The sequence below is a fragment of the Cyprinodon tularosa genome, unplaced genomic scaffold (assembly GCF_016077235.1).
Source record: "Cyprinodon tularosa strain WSP-4 unplaced genomic scaffold, ASM1607723v1 ctg261, whole genome shotgun sequence".
In the NCBI taxonomy this organism is placed as follows: domain Eukaryota; kingdom Metazoa; phylum Chordata; class Actinopteri; order Cyprinodontiformes; family Cyprinodontidae; genus Cyprinodon; species Cyprinodon tularosa.
In genome coordinates this window covers 631,330-645,344 of record NW_024038965.1, presented here as the reverse complement: position 1 = coordinate 645,344, position 14,015 = coordinate 631,330, and the positions used below count along the sequence as shown (strand labels likewise).

Here is a 14,015-nt window from a genome sequence, read left to right as displayed (position 1 = left end):
TTGAAAGGCAGGCCTATCGGTGCATTTGCACTCATGTTCTTTGCAGTGCCATTGTGAAAAAGAAAAAGGCAAAAAAATATATATGTTTTGCACTTTGTAATGTTTGTTTATTTATTAATTTTTTTCAGAGTAACAGTTTGAGCTATCATAAAAACCCTGTACCTGAAGTAAGACGTGTAGTGTCCATCATTACATCAATCAGAGGGAACTTCGGAGGAGTGAGAAACAGCAGAGGAAATAAATGATCATTGCTGTGATCTTTTCCTGGCTCTTTAAGTGTCTTAAACAAGATGGAGCAGAGTTGAATGATAATAGCAGAGCAAACATCCACTATGCAGGAAAACTAAGGTCAAACTCTGCAAGCTATAATTAGCTCATCTAAGGAGAACCCGATGCTGCAAAAATGCCTGTGACTGGCAATGATAGCCATTAGGAGGCCATGAGTAAAAACTTGGTGCCCCCCCCACGTGGAAATTAGCAATAATAATTAAATTTTCTTTAAAATAAAATCCTAATGTTACCATTTTGTGAGCAGCTGCAATAAATAAGATCAATAAAACATTTTTTATATAACCATTTCATTAATTTTGTGCTAACAAGGGTGCATATACTTCTACACAAGATAATGGTGTTAGCTTGTGTTTTATATCAAATCGGCTAGCAAAATCAGCTGATTTTAAAAGCGATTAAATAAAGAAGAAATTTAGGTGCTATAAATAAAATGCAACATTGTGGAGTGTAATACAGAACTAGGTCTTTTAAGCCCTTCATTATGTATACTCGAAAAACATTTAATAGTTTAATCAAAATATTCAATGTAGATCAAGTAGCAGTCATGCAACTTTCAATGACCAAAAATATGCAGTGATAAAAGCAACACAGTTTTTGTGTGCGTTACTATTGAAGTTACTGTTATTTTTTTGCATATCTGAACATTGTTTGAGCAACAAATAAGTATAACACAAATATTGTAATGTAGTGCTGTAAATTACGTTTACATAGTAAAATCCTGCAGTTTGTTGACATAAACCCTCTATGGACATGTACTGCTGGGGGAGGTAATGTATGTAAAGGTATTTGACTTAATATGTTTTGTTACTGTGAGATAGCCTGGCCAAGTGGCTGAAGAAGGCAGTAGGCAGATGTCCAATGTAGCAGGTGGTTTATTTACATTGCAAAACAAGGGTGCAAAAAAAAGTATTTACAAAAGAAATTTCCAAAAAAAATAACTCAGAGGTTTAACATGGCTCAACAGAACATTAACTGAACTTAAATCAACCATAAATAATGTCAAGTGCACCCAGCTACACTGACCTGGTTCCTCCCTCTTCTGAACCTCAAACAGCTCTGTTTTATACCTGTTTGGTCTGAAACACAAAATGGCCTCCAATGGACTCTTCCATTAACAAATATGGCTGCTCCATTTACTCTCTACCTAGCTGTTGTTACATACTATAATTTTAAGCAAAATGTACTGAATAAACACCATACAAATATTTACATCTAAATGTAACATTGGCAAGGATTTTAAATAGTTAACAAAATGTAAAAGGATTTTCATCCCCCCCTCTTCCTCTGGTATCTTCCTGTGACCACAGCTCTACACAGGAGTCTTTAATTGCAGGAAGTGAGGTCACACTTCCTCCTGAAAGACAGGTAAGGTAAGTTCACCAAAATAAAACTAAAGTTACATAATCAAACAAAACCTTGAAAAGTTATCACCTGATTTAAACCAAGATGTTTACTAAATTATCTGTAAAAATGCAAACATAAACAAACCCGGGATAGTAAATGAATGCAAACTACAGAATAAAGAGATGGTTAAATCAAGCAAACAAAATAAATGTATAAACTGAGACAAATGGTGTTCTCACCCACTTTGTCACAGTTACCAATTACATTTCTCCTTAATGCCCTTTAAAAAGAGGGCCAGCATTCAAATAGCCTTGATCCTCTATTATTTTCTGATGTACACAAGTTTAACATAATTGTGAAGCACTCTCAGAAGCAGTCTTTCAGTATCTGTAAATATTTAAAACGACCCTAGGTAGACTTGTTCCAGGTTTTGCCATGGCCTCTCATCTATTTTGGCTGTCTTTTATTAAGATAGTAAAGACATATAATCTTTCCAACAATGCCATGTTGGAGCTACAGGATTATGTTTCCAGCCCTCCGTCACTTTATCACAAAATACAATTATGTCTGGATGCACTTATGGAGAGCTTCTGTATAATACAGGAAAATTGGCAGAGGTAATTGAAGTTGGCCTTCTGCTAAATGTGGCGAAGAAAGGCAACAGCACAAGCAGTTTCAGGGCCTACAGAGAGATATAGTCCCTCCAGTCCTGGGCTATTCCCTGGGCCTCCTCCAGGTGAGACGTGTCTGGAAACAGTCCGAGCCAACGTGCTAAATCGTCTCCATGTGGAGGAGAAGCTACTCCACTCCAATCTCCTCCTGGATGGCTGAGCTCCTCAACCTACCTCTAAGGGAGAGCCCAGCCACCCAGCAACAGCAACATCTTCCTTACCTTGTTACTGGAACTTAAAGATACTTGAACTCCATCACTTGAGGCACGAACCCTCCTCTGACCTTAAGAGGGCAATCCCCTCTTTTCAGGTCAAGAACCTCAACTTTGAAGGAGATCTTCACCCCTGCAACAGCTGTTTAGAGCTTAGTTGATGCTTCTTAGATGACTGTCTTTCAGTTAAGTTTTTCAGGTTTTATCCTGGTTAATCAATATCTAATTATTTTCATCTTTTTAAAGTATTTTTCTGTTGTTTTGTAACACTTATATACAAGATGCTGTTATATGAGGTGCATTTTAAATACTATTATCATTAATAATGTTATTATATAACATCATAGTTACCTCCAGCTCAATAGTGTCATAGTTCTTTTATAGCTACCCTGCTACCCCAAACTGCCATTAGCACAAGCAGTCTTCTCATTTGAATAGAGCAGTCCAATCTACTGTGCACCTGTTATGCACTGTACATGCAATCTGTGTGGATCCACCACAACACAACCACTAATTGGGCATGCATTGTTTCCCCCAGGAATTTTGGAAAGCATAGATACTCGAGTGCTGCAACTTGAGTCCTTTAGCATAATTTCAAAACATTTTACATTTTTAGGATTTTATCTAACTACTTAAGGCTTTGTACTATTTATAAAAAATAAAATATAATAATATAAGGTGTTAATGGATTTTTGCAGAGCTTTGAACTATTTTGCATTGAATAGCTTTTTAAATAAGAATTTGACTTATAGTTTGTTATTTAGTTTATTAGTAGGAGCCTATCAGCATACCACACTTTGACTTGTTTATATTGCTCTGATGATCTAAGTGTTTTCCATGCACCTACTCCCGTTTTAAATGTGTGGTCACATACAGTACATGACTGGCACTTTATAAATTTCATAGCTGTGACCGCTAACCAGTAAAAATAATATTGAATAAGAGTCTTTGTACATGTTGTAAAGGCCTAGCCTGAAGACAAGTTAACCCAAAAGTTCAACTGCTCTAATGTACCTTAACATTTTTATCGCTCCACCTCTCAGCAAAGCCCCGGCAGGGGGCACCCAAATCATCAGAAGGATCTCAATGTCAAAAGGTGACAGTCAGGAGAAGGGTGTAAAAGAAAATACTATGAATTAGATGTAAAAGCATTAAGAAGCAGGGAAAATATGATGCAAATGATTACTAAAAACTAAACGTCTGAATTACTGAAGGAATCTGCTAAGATGTGTACCACAACATCACATGAGCAGAGACAGGAATTACTGAAGGCTGTTTGTTGTGTATAACAACATTCTCCAAAATTAAATATATGTCTAGCATTTGAGGTTAGATAGTAAGATTTTTCATGTTGAGCTGGAGATTTACTCAATATGAACAGAGTTATGAAATTCAGAATACAATTGTTAGTACAAACCTTTTCTTCTGATCGAAAAATTAAAATAAACTTTTAGTACTACACCACCCTAAATCGTACATTGTTATTAACAAAGCTTCACCATTAGAAGACCTATGTTTTGGAATTGCCTTGTTAAGAATTTATAGTTCTATCCATGATACACAAGAATACAAGATGCATTTCTAGTCTGCCAGGAATAGCTGAACTTTTGCAAAGAATAGTGGGCAATTATTGCTAAGTCAACATGATGTGATGACGCTGCAATACTTGTCTGGTACTCGTCTATCTGTTTTAATAACCACACTATGAAATTTTCTTATTTCTTTTTTTTCATTTCTCCCCTAATAGGGTAAGTTGGAAAAACCTTACTGATAATATGAGTTTAGTTTAGTTCTACACATTATTAATATTGGCCCTCTCTGGTTGAATCTGTTTCGGGGAAAGGTGGGATTGGGCATGGTGAAACCTACGTAGTGCCCACTCAGTATAATTAAAAAAACACACCTTTATATGCTTGTTTTCCTCTTTTAAAGATAAAATCTTGGATTCTGACAAAATATGCATGATAGCAGCAGCTATGCAAACATCCCCCTCTGCTGTTATGTTTACTTTGCTCTGGCTGTGGGATTGGCAGATTTTGCTTTTGTCACAGCTATGTGTCACTCTTTCAGCTATAATACGGCAATATGAGTGGCTGAAATAAAATTTCATACATTTTCATGTTTGTGGACTTACTAAGAGAATTAATCTTTCAGGCAAGTTTACCTATTAGGTTTCACTTTGGAGATGCACTTAGGTTTTTGATGCACTGATAGAGTTGGGATTAGAGCAAACAGAGAATGCATTGCCGTTTGACTGAAAAATAGCATGAGAAAGGTAGGATGGAACTTCTTTAGCAACTTCTAATTCTACTGAGTGATTTACAACAGGATTTTTTTTTTTTTAATTCAGGGAAATACTGCATGCAACTTTCCTATTTTTTCTTAAGGTTGGCTGTTGGTGATTTTTTTTCCTGTCATCTGCATGCTAAAATAAAGTGACTACTATCAGAGTAAGTTTATATCCAACAGTAATACTGCAATTATGATTAAAGATGATGTATCACAGGCACAGTAGGGAACTCAAAGCACAGGATTTAGAAGGAAATTAGAACTTCATGCTGTGTTTTTTTTTTATCGGCTGAAGCCTTGCAGGAATCCTAACACCTTTAAAACCCATTAGTAATCAGTCCAGTCACAACTCCATCAACAGGGTATTTAAAGTGCACTCACTGGAGATGGTCTGTGGAAAGCTGCATCACATTGAAAGAAACATCCATTAGTGTGTTCAGTATTTAGGGAGTTTTAATAATATTTCAGTTAGAAAGTACAGCTGATTGTACATCTGCAAATGTCTTATTAACTTTCAAAGTCTACATTAAAGATTTGACACAAGTGAATCTAACAATTCACTCCCATTTCCACATGTATATCTATGCAAATCAATGCGTATAACTGTGTGGGTTGTGCAAGGCCATTAGATTTATGTAAAGGTAAACAAAAGACCAAAGGGAAAGAGGAAGATGTGTTTTATTTTTTATTTTTTCAAAAGTTTTAGAAAGCTGCCATTTACTTGGAAATCTTGGTTTCATAGATATCGTTTGTTTCATTTCTTATAGTTTCATTTGATAAGAAGATGAAAAAAGGAGCTAGAATAGAAAAGTACTAGGAGTTTGGTCAAATTTATATATCTTGCTTTGAATCCTTTTTTTTATTGGTAAACAGTGTTGAGACTCAACTTCACACCTTGAAAGTTATTGAGCTACAACTGCTTATTTGCTCATGTTTTTTAATCTCTAACTAAATAGATCTACATAAACCTTTGTTGTGATTTTAGGCTTTATGTTTTGTGCATAGATTCTTGTTTTGCTTCATTGTGAATCATGTTTATTCTGTGTTGTATTACGCTTTTCATAGCTCCCTTACATAGTTGTCTTTATGCTGTTTCACATGACTGAGCAGTTTTGGTTGCACAGTGTCTTGTATCCAGCTACATGTAAAGAACAGCACAATGCACAACTCGCAAAGAGCAGCATGTACGAGGGGCGTTCAATCAGTAATGCCCCTGGCCCGCTTCCAGATGTTTATTCGAGCTGAAATTTTGCATGTGAAGTATTTTAAATCTCTATAGATTAAGTAGCAAATTACAGCTCTGAACTAATTGTGGTTTCTGATTTACTGCTGTTAAAACTGAGTCAAGTCTGAGTTTTAGCATTTGAAAAGACGCATACAATGGGAGACTTTTGATCAAATGAAAGTATCTTATAGTGATAATGTCCCATAATATAACCTTGTAAAACATTTTGCAAGGTCATATAACGGGCATCATCTCCATAAGTTACCTTAATTTCATCAAAAGTCTCCCGTGGTGCGAGTCCTTTTCAATAGAAAAACCAGATCACTGTTCGACACTCATCAGGCTCCATTTCAGACTTTACTCAGTTCAAAAACCTGTAAGTCAGAAACTAAAAAAAAGTTTAGAGCTGTGATTTGCTACTTAATCTATAGAGATTTAAATAAAATCACATGCAAAACTTCAGCTCAATCAAACATCTGAAAGTGGGTCGGAGCATTACTTATTGAACGCCCCTCGTATGCATCTAAATTGCTTTGCTAGTCTCTGTACAATGGCAGATGCAATTGAGAGTGTGGATTTACTTTATTTGCTTTGATGAGTGAGGAAAAAAGGGTTTATGATGTTGTCAAGTGCAATTACACCTCAAAGCACAAGGTGCTACGTTGAAATATTATGTTGTAGTCGTTCCTAGCAGCAGCCCCTCGCATACAGGCGGGAAGCCTCAGTTTAAAATAAAGTATTTGTCTGGGCAAGTTTTATTTATTTAATGCATTTATTTATTTTTAAAGTTAATGTAGGTATTAACTATAAGCTGTTTCTATACAGAACAGTCAGAAAACTTTACTGGAGTGATCAGAGCACTTACTACATGAAAAATACATGTACATAGTATATCTCCTGGCTGTTCATGTAATCCTCGTGGATTATAACTTTTTCTTATATATTCTTGTTCTCTTTTTCATGGGAAATAATGGCTTTGATTCAAAAGAGCCAGCATCTGATTTAGATGCATAGATGTGTCCGGTTCTTTTTTTAGGTAAAAAGATCAGACTGGGTCTGTGAACAGAATAATTTGTAATGTACACAATGGAGATGGCTGGTAGCCTTCATTTTCATTTCCTCACATCTTGAGTTTATCAGCTAATTAGGATGCTAGACATCCTCTAACAGCTTCTCTCAGTAGTTATGCCCTGTTTAGGCCTGGGACCTGTACTATAAAACAGAATTAATGTTTACACATTTTACATTTCATTTCACATTTGATCAAGATCTATTGCCTTGATTAATGTGCATGTTGTGAATTTAAAAAAAAGATCCCAGATCTTAAGTTTCTGACAGACAGTGGCTGATCGAACTGAAATTTTACAGGCTTTTTCTTACACCTCTACTTCTAAATTAATTACTCTGATTTTTAACTGATGGTTTGTTATGTATCTTTTGCAATAGAGTTGTGTTTTATTTAAAAAAACATCTTATTTCATTTTTCATTGAGATGAAAGCCTATATTCATTTTAAAGCCCCACTCATGTATCTTTCTTTTCCTGATCTCTTTAATTTTTACACATGAAGGAACAAAACTCCAGGCACCTTGAGGAACACAGAGAAACGGAGGACACATCCGAGAAGACCTCCCCGAACAAGAACCTGAAATCCCCTCAGAGAGGCTCCAAACGCCTTAAAACATCCCCCTTCAAGGTGGCACTGCTGGATTCCTTGGAGTATGAGGGAGAAATTGAGGTATGCTAAATGGAGACCAGTAATTTATATACACATTTTGTTGAAGTGGGATTTGCATTTTCTGACTGCATCATTTTGACTTGTGTGTTCTATGCGAAGTCACCAGTAGAGCTGATCCTTCAAAGTGTTAGACATTACTACACTGCAGGGACCAGGTCTTCATCTCCCACTGAATGTGCAACTGTGTGAAGCTGAGCAATTTGCAGTTGCCTTGAAAGGAACTGAGAGCAAAGAAGATGTGAGGGAGTTCATTGAGATAAATTCAGTGGGATTTATTTTTTCTGACCTGCAGTAACAACAGCTCCTGTTGACCAGTTTTATCGCTTTCTTTAAAAATAACTTTGCTGGATTCTACTGGAAAGAATTAATATCCAATTACTGGAGTGTGGAGGGTTCTGGACAGTAATTTCTCAAGCTGTTTCTGTGCAGGCTGAGTGTTTTCTACTCCCTCACACAGAATCTGAGCAAAAGCAAATCTTACACACAATAAGTCTGCCAGGAAAGTCCCAGCCTCTGTGCATTAAACAGGAGCTCTATAGGCAGAGATTTATTGGTGTGCAGTGCTTTGCATGTATTTGCAAAGAAACACACACACAGGTTAAGAATTTTTCCTCATCTTTACCGTATTGATGTACATCACCTAATCCAATTCATATTGGCATAGTTTATGAAAGTTTGGTCCCTTTGCGGTTTGTTAAATGGAATCAGGAGCCAATTATATCTGTATGCAACATTAAAGGATCTAACAAGCAGTGTTTTACTTTTGGTTTGAATTTTTTGCTGAAAAACCTCTTAAAGCATGGGCTCCCTATGGGGCTTTTTTTCTCTACTGTTGTAAAGCCGCTTGCAGAGACCACTAACTGGGTGCTAAAAAAGTCTATAGTGGTTACATGATTGCGAGCTAGGTGCAGCCAAGGAGAAAATAGAAGAGCAATGTTATTATAGTGCAAGAACACTACCGGGGATACTTTTTGCACAAGTGTATGAGGTTTAAGTGTGTGCCGTGATGATGGGGGCAGGGCGACCTGTGAGTTTGGACTATCAGAAGAGCTGCATGTATACCGTCATCTTTCTCAGCTCCCTGAAAACATTCTGAAATCCATTCGGGCATCTTCATACAGTGTCAATATCCTTGTTCCATTAGGTTTGATGTTACTAAGCCTTTCTGTTTGAATTGCTCTTCTTGATTAGTATCCCACCCTGGCAACTGCACAGTCACAGGAAGTGAAAGGTGTTTGATTCAAACTTTCTTATATAATATTCTTGCATTCTGATTTTTATGCAAACTAGCAAAAAAAAAAAAAGAAAAGAAAAGAAAAAAGGACCAACATACTGGCAGGCATTTCAAAACAGTACTACAAGAGGAATTTAAATCAGTATTTTGTATTTTAGCTTAGGTCATTGGCAAGACTTTACTGTATGCTTGATGTTCACAGATTCTCTACATCCAATCTGACAATGCTCTAGCCCTTTGGGAAAGAAAAGTTGGCCAAACATTTCAACTGTAGTTGGAGCAAAACATGGTTCTAAAATCAATGAAGTCACAGATTGTGAATGGATATGTGTACACCTTCCAGATTTGTATGTCTTATGTGATAGAATGTCAAAAGTTGCTGGAAAACTTTTATAAGAGAATTTAATTACCCAGTTATCAGTTGACTAGAGTGATTATGAGCAGATGAAGAGTTTTTGTCTCCAGGTTTGTAAAGCTGATACAGACACTTCTCAGTAGATGTCAGCAAACAAGGTTTGTTGTAATGTGATTAACTGTGAAAAGGTTCTATGAATGCTTTTGCATAGAACTGTATATAAAATGCCCTACTTATTGACAGCCTGAGACATAAGTATGAAGTGTGAACAGGCAGCTTGGCTTCAGCCTGTTGATGCAGGGGTGGAACCTCCTGTCCGTCTCTCCTGATCCTCCCTCCTGCCTCCAGGCTTGCTGTTTAGATTGCCAAGAGGAGGTTGGCACCACAAGTGCTCTCTTCAGATGAGGTGCTGTGTTCCTGGGGTATTTTGTTTGTCACAGATATATTGTTGAGCTTCTCCTCGGCAGCTGGCCAGGAGCGGAGGCGCCACACCCACCTTCCATGTGTGGTCAAACCAGGCTGGGCTATGCCACTGGGCTATTTTAGGCAGAATTGAGTTTTCCACATTGCAAATTTTTGTTCCATTTTCCCATCAACAATGCTGGAATTCAATATTCTATCCATTCGCCAAGTGTTGCTTTAACACAATAACAATAGTTAAAACACTTTTTTGGCATACCCTTGGGATATTAAGAAACAAGAAAGCAGAAGAATAATACTGCATCTGTTTCCCTGGCAACTGCTAGCCCAATTTTACTGTCAGTGCACAAAGGAGCCACAAAAGAAGGAAGCATGTGTGAGAGTATAAAACTGTGTGGTTAGATGTTAGGTGTAAACACTAACATAGACGTCTTTGTTCTGAATTTAACTGAAGCCAATGAGTGCATAAATAGAATGAAGTAGGTTTCCTTCTGTGTGAAGACAGATGTACTGTAACAATATTTTTGGTAAAAACCTTTAAACAAATTCTATCTGAGGTTTGGATTTAAAACTGTTTTATCATCCTATAAATACAACCTTTTGTAACTGCTTGCAGCTATGAAGTAAGCAGAGTGTTTGGAAAGCACTGATATTAGGTTTTTATGAATTTGTTCCATGCCTAAGGCTCAGAGAAACCATGGAAATACCGTTGCACCAACATTATTGATCTTGACCCCTTTAGGCCAAATTCTTTTTTGTTCACGTCCTTATTTCTAGAATTGGCATAAAGGTTTGCACAAGCAAAATATGCATTTCATTTTGATTGGATGTTTTAGTTTCCAGTTTAAAGAGTTATAAGTCAGAAAAACAACAAAAAATATAATCGAAACGTTAATGATTTTTTTCCACAGTTACCTGAGTTTGTTAATCAATATGACCATATAATGTAGCCCCAGATACAGGAATATAATCTTTTCATGACTTTTTGCTTCTATCACATTAGAATAGTGGCAAAAAAGAATCCTAATGCATTTCTGTTTGCAAAAATGTTCCATTGGTGTTTGAAAGCATACACTCAAGAGAAAATGATGCTTTCAGCTTGGTTTGCCACTAGATGTTAGCCTGTTAAATGATAACTTAATAAACTAATCTTTTAGCAGTATGGCAGAAATATGAGATTTAAGTCATAATTCAATTCACCCATTCCACCCTGTTCCGTGTTCTGTGCCTCGCATTTTCAAACAGAATGTATCGCTCTGTCAACAACTATTACCATCATAAATACCAACTTGTTGAATAAAACGGTGCAAGAGTTATGATTACAACAATTACCCCTGAACCTGGACTTTTAAGTTTGAAAGGTTGATCTTAACTTAGTTTTCTCTTGCATGAAGCAATTCTTTAGTTATAGGCTTGTCTTAGCCATTATGATGATTTTTTGTCACATAAAACCAGTTACCAGTGCTGGTGATTTAAAATATTCAACTTTATTATAAACTTGAATTGCAAACAACAAAAGTTATTAGTTTGGTCTAAAGGTGGATGGACGGATGGGTGGTTAATGGATTGATGGAAAAACAGAGCTAGGTTTGAATCAGTTAAACAGATCTTTGAAAAATTACATGACAGAAATCTAGCTTTAAATTGGGAATGCTGAAGAACCTTAAAGTGTGTTAGAAAGTAATGGAAACTTTGAATATACCTTCTTACATCATTGCAGTTATACTGTACCTCATTAAAGTGTAGTTACTGAAAGCTTAACTTTTGTCCTGCAACATCTACTCAGAGTCTGTGCTCTGTCATAAAATGACGAGTACCCACTAACTAGCTAGAAGGATTCCACAATTCTCTAATGAAGAGCATGATTGCGAAATAATTGAGAGAACTTAAAGATGGGTTCTGATTATTTATCGCCAGCAGCTTTTGGTACAGCACAAAGAACAGGTTTTCACAGATGACTTGATTAACTATTAAAAAGGGTCCTTTATTAAATTTACTCTCTAAAATTAAAGGAAAATGTTGAAAAGACTTATTTTTTCATGTTTCATACACCATTCAAACCAGCTTCTGATTGCACTGGCAAGATTTTTTTTGTTATTGGATTTCTTCTCGACTTGTACCTGTAGCCAAAAAGAATGTTAATTTTAGAAGAAAATAATCCTTCCGTAGTGATTGGATAGATTTTCCTGTACACGTCTGAAGTTCATCGGTCTGTAGAAGTTCCTCTGTTGCTCCTGTTTGGAACGTAAACTATACAGACTTAGAGCAGACAAAGTATCTCTTGGAAATGAAAACAGGAAAAAACACTTCCCCTACCAAAAAGAGAGTATAGCTTTCATTAAATGCAGAAAATGTAGAAGAAAGCATAGCAAAGTAGTTAATTGGAAATAAAGTCTAAGGAACCAAAACAAGGTGTAAAACATAAACATAAAGCAAAATGACCTATAAAAGAACAAAAAATAAAAGAGAAGTCAATATAGTCCATTAAAAAGGAGCTTAAAAAATATATTGGTTTCAAGAAAACAAATAACTAGCTCATGGCAAAACAAAAGCAAGACTCACAAACCATAAACCTTTGACTGCTTTTCTTGACCCTTTGGTGTCTTCTTTGTTTTTGTCAGCAGAAGCACTCCAAAGGACAGACCCTGATGGACATGGTGTGCGAGCACCTCAACTTGTTGGAGAAGGACTACTTCGGCCTGACCTTTGCCGACACAGACACCCAGAAGGTCAGTGGATTTAATACCAAAACAATCTCTTGGGATATATCAGGGTACAGATTCATTGCTCTGTTAACAATCAGTATTCCTCTCGCCTATACCTTGTTCAACTCTCCTGGGTGCACCATCCATCAAAGATGAATAAAAAGAGGAATTTTCAAAACTCATTCCCGCCTGCATAAAAATGGCCCTTGAATGAGCTTTGCAATTGAAGAAAAAATAAAAGGCCTAATTTTCTCTTTGCAATAGGACTGTGTATATCAAATGTAGTTATAGACATTTTTCTGAGAGGGAAAGCTGCTCTGCTGGAAGAAATCATTTAATGGAATGAATCAAACCTCAATGGTCTAAGGCTAATGAATGAAAATGGAGAACTTTGAAGAACTGATGCGACCGGTTGGCTCAAAATGACCACTTCTGGAAGTTTTTGTTATATATGTAGCATTGTGACTTTAGACTTGGAAGCTAATAAGCTAAAGCAATATTTAAGAACAACTAAAACCTGTTTTATTTTGGTATGTACCAATATTGAGAACTTATACAGCGAGGAAAATAAATATTTGAACAGCCTGCTTTATACAAGTTCATACAAAAAATTGTTTAAAAAGACATATGTTGTGATTTCTGGATTTTTTTATTTTATTTTTTTTAGATTATGTTTCACTGTGGACATGAACCTATGATGACAATGTCAGACCCCTCCATGATTTCTTACTGGGTGAACTTGCAAAATAGCAGGGTGTTCAAATGCTTATTTTCCTCACTGTATATGTAAATAAAAAAATGAAAGTTTGCAGATATCCAATTAGCCCATAGTTTTTAGAACATGGCATTTGTTGTGTTCTTCAGACATTCAGTTTAGCTAAATGTTAATTACTTATATCTGGGAGTCACACAGCAAAACAATCAACTGCATACCCCCTGAATGATGTTTGTTACTGGTTATGAAAGTGAGCTCAGTTTTGACTCCTGTCTCTGCTTTTGTTTCCATAGCTGCCAGTAAAAAAATAATGCTTTAATTTGATTGACTTGAGTTGGCAAAGATGCTTTGGTAGCAGGAAGAAATTTTAGAGAGAAGAGACAACAGTTTGAACAGCAAGTCAGATGGACCCTGAGTTCTAGCTCTAGCTTTTTTTTTTTATGAAACAATTAAACTAATGCAAACTGAAATTGGTTTTATCTAAGTGATAAAAGGCCATACTTGCAGATGGTCACCATCTAAGCATCTGCAACAGAAAGCTGTTTCTTTCAAAACTGTTTTCTCAACCAAATAATATCTGAAGATGCATTGGTTGATATCATTACCAACCTATTTGATATACTGTGTCTCTGCTCTGCCAGCATGACTAAATGAAATATGTTATATAATCATATGTAACAATGAGTTTTCCTGCAGGATGCATTCCAACACCACACTCTGTATTGATTAAGTTTGACGTAGGCTTAAGTGATCAGCTGCAGTTAGGTGTGGTTAATTTTCAATTAAGGCCCAACTATTTTCACTTGGTTTTACTTGG

General features: G+C 36.2%; 1 protein-coding gene across 16 annotated transcripts in view; it reads left to right on the top strand.

Annotated features, from left to right (window-relative positions):
* LOC119785995 (band 4.1-like protein 1) overlaps nt 1-14,015 on the top strand; it is a 136,613-nt gene that overhangs the window by 66,273 nt on the left and 56,325 nt on the right. For 13 of the 16 annotated variants that reach the window (XR_005281118.1, XR_005281123.1, XR_005281117.1 and 10 more), the window contains exons 3-4: nt 7,602-7,769; nt 12,400-12,507. Coding sequence is in view for 8 of the 16 variants with exons in the window: in XM_038289025.1 (XP_038144953.1) it covers nt 7,602-7,769; nt 12,400-12,507 (276 nt within the window). In the remaining 8 variants the exon portion in view is untranslated. The remainder of the gene's footprint in view (nt 1-7,601; nt 7,770-12,399; nt 12,508-14,015) is intronic. The other 3 variants (XR_005281121.1, XR_005281122.1, XM_038289031.1) reach the window with 1 other exon arrangement.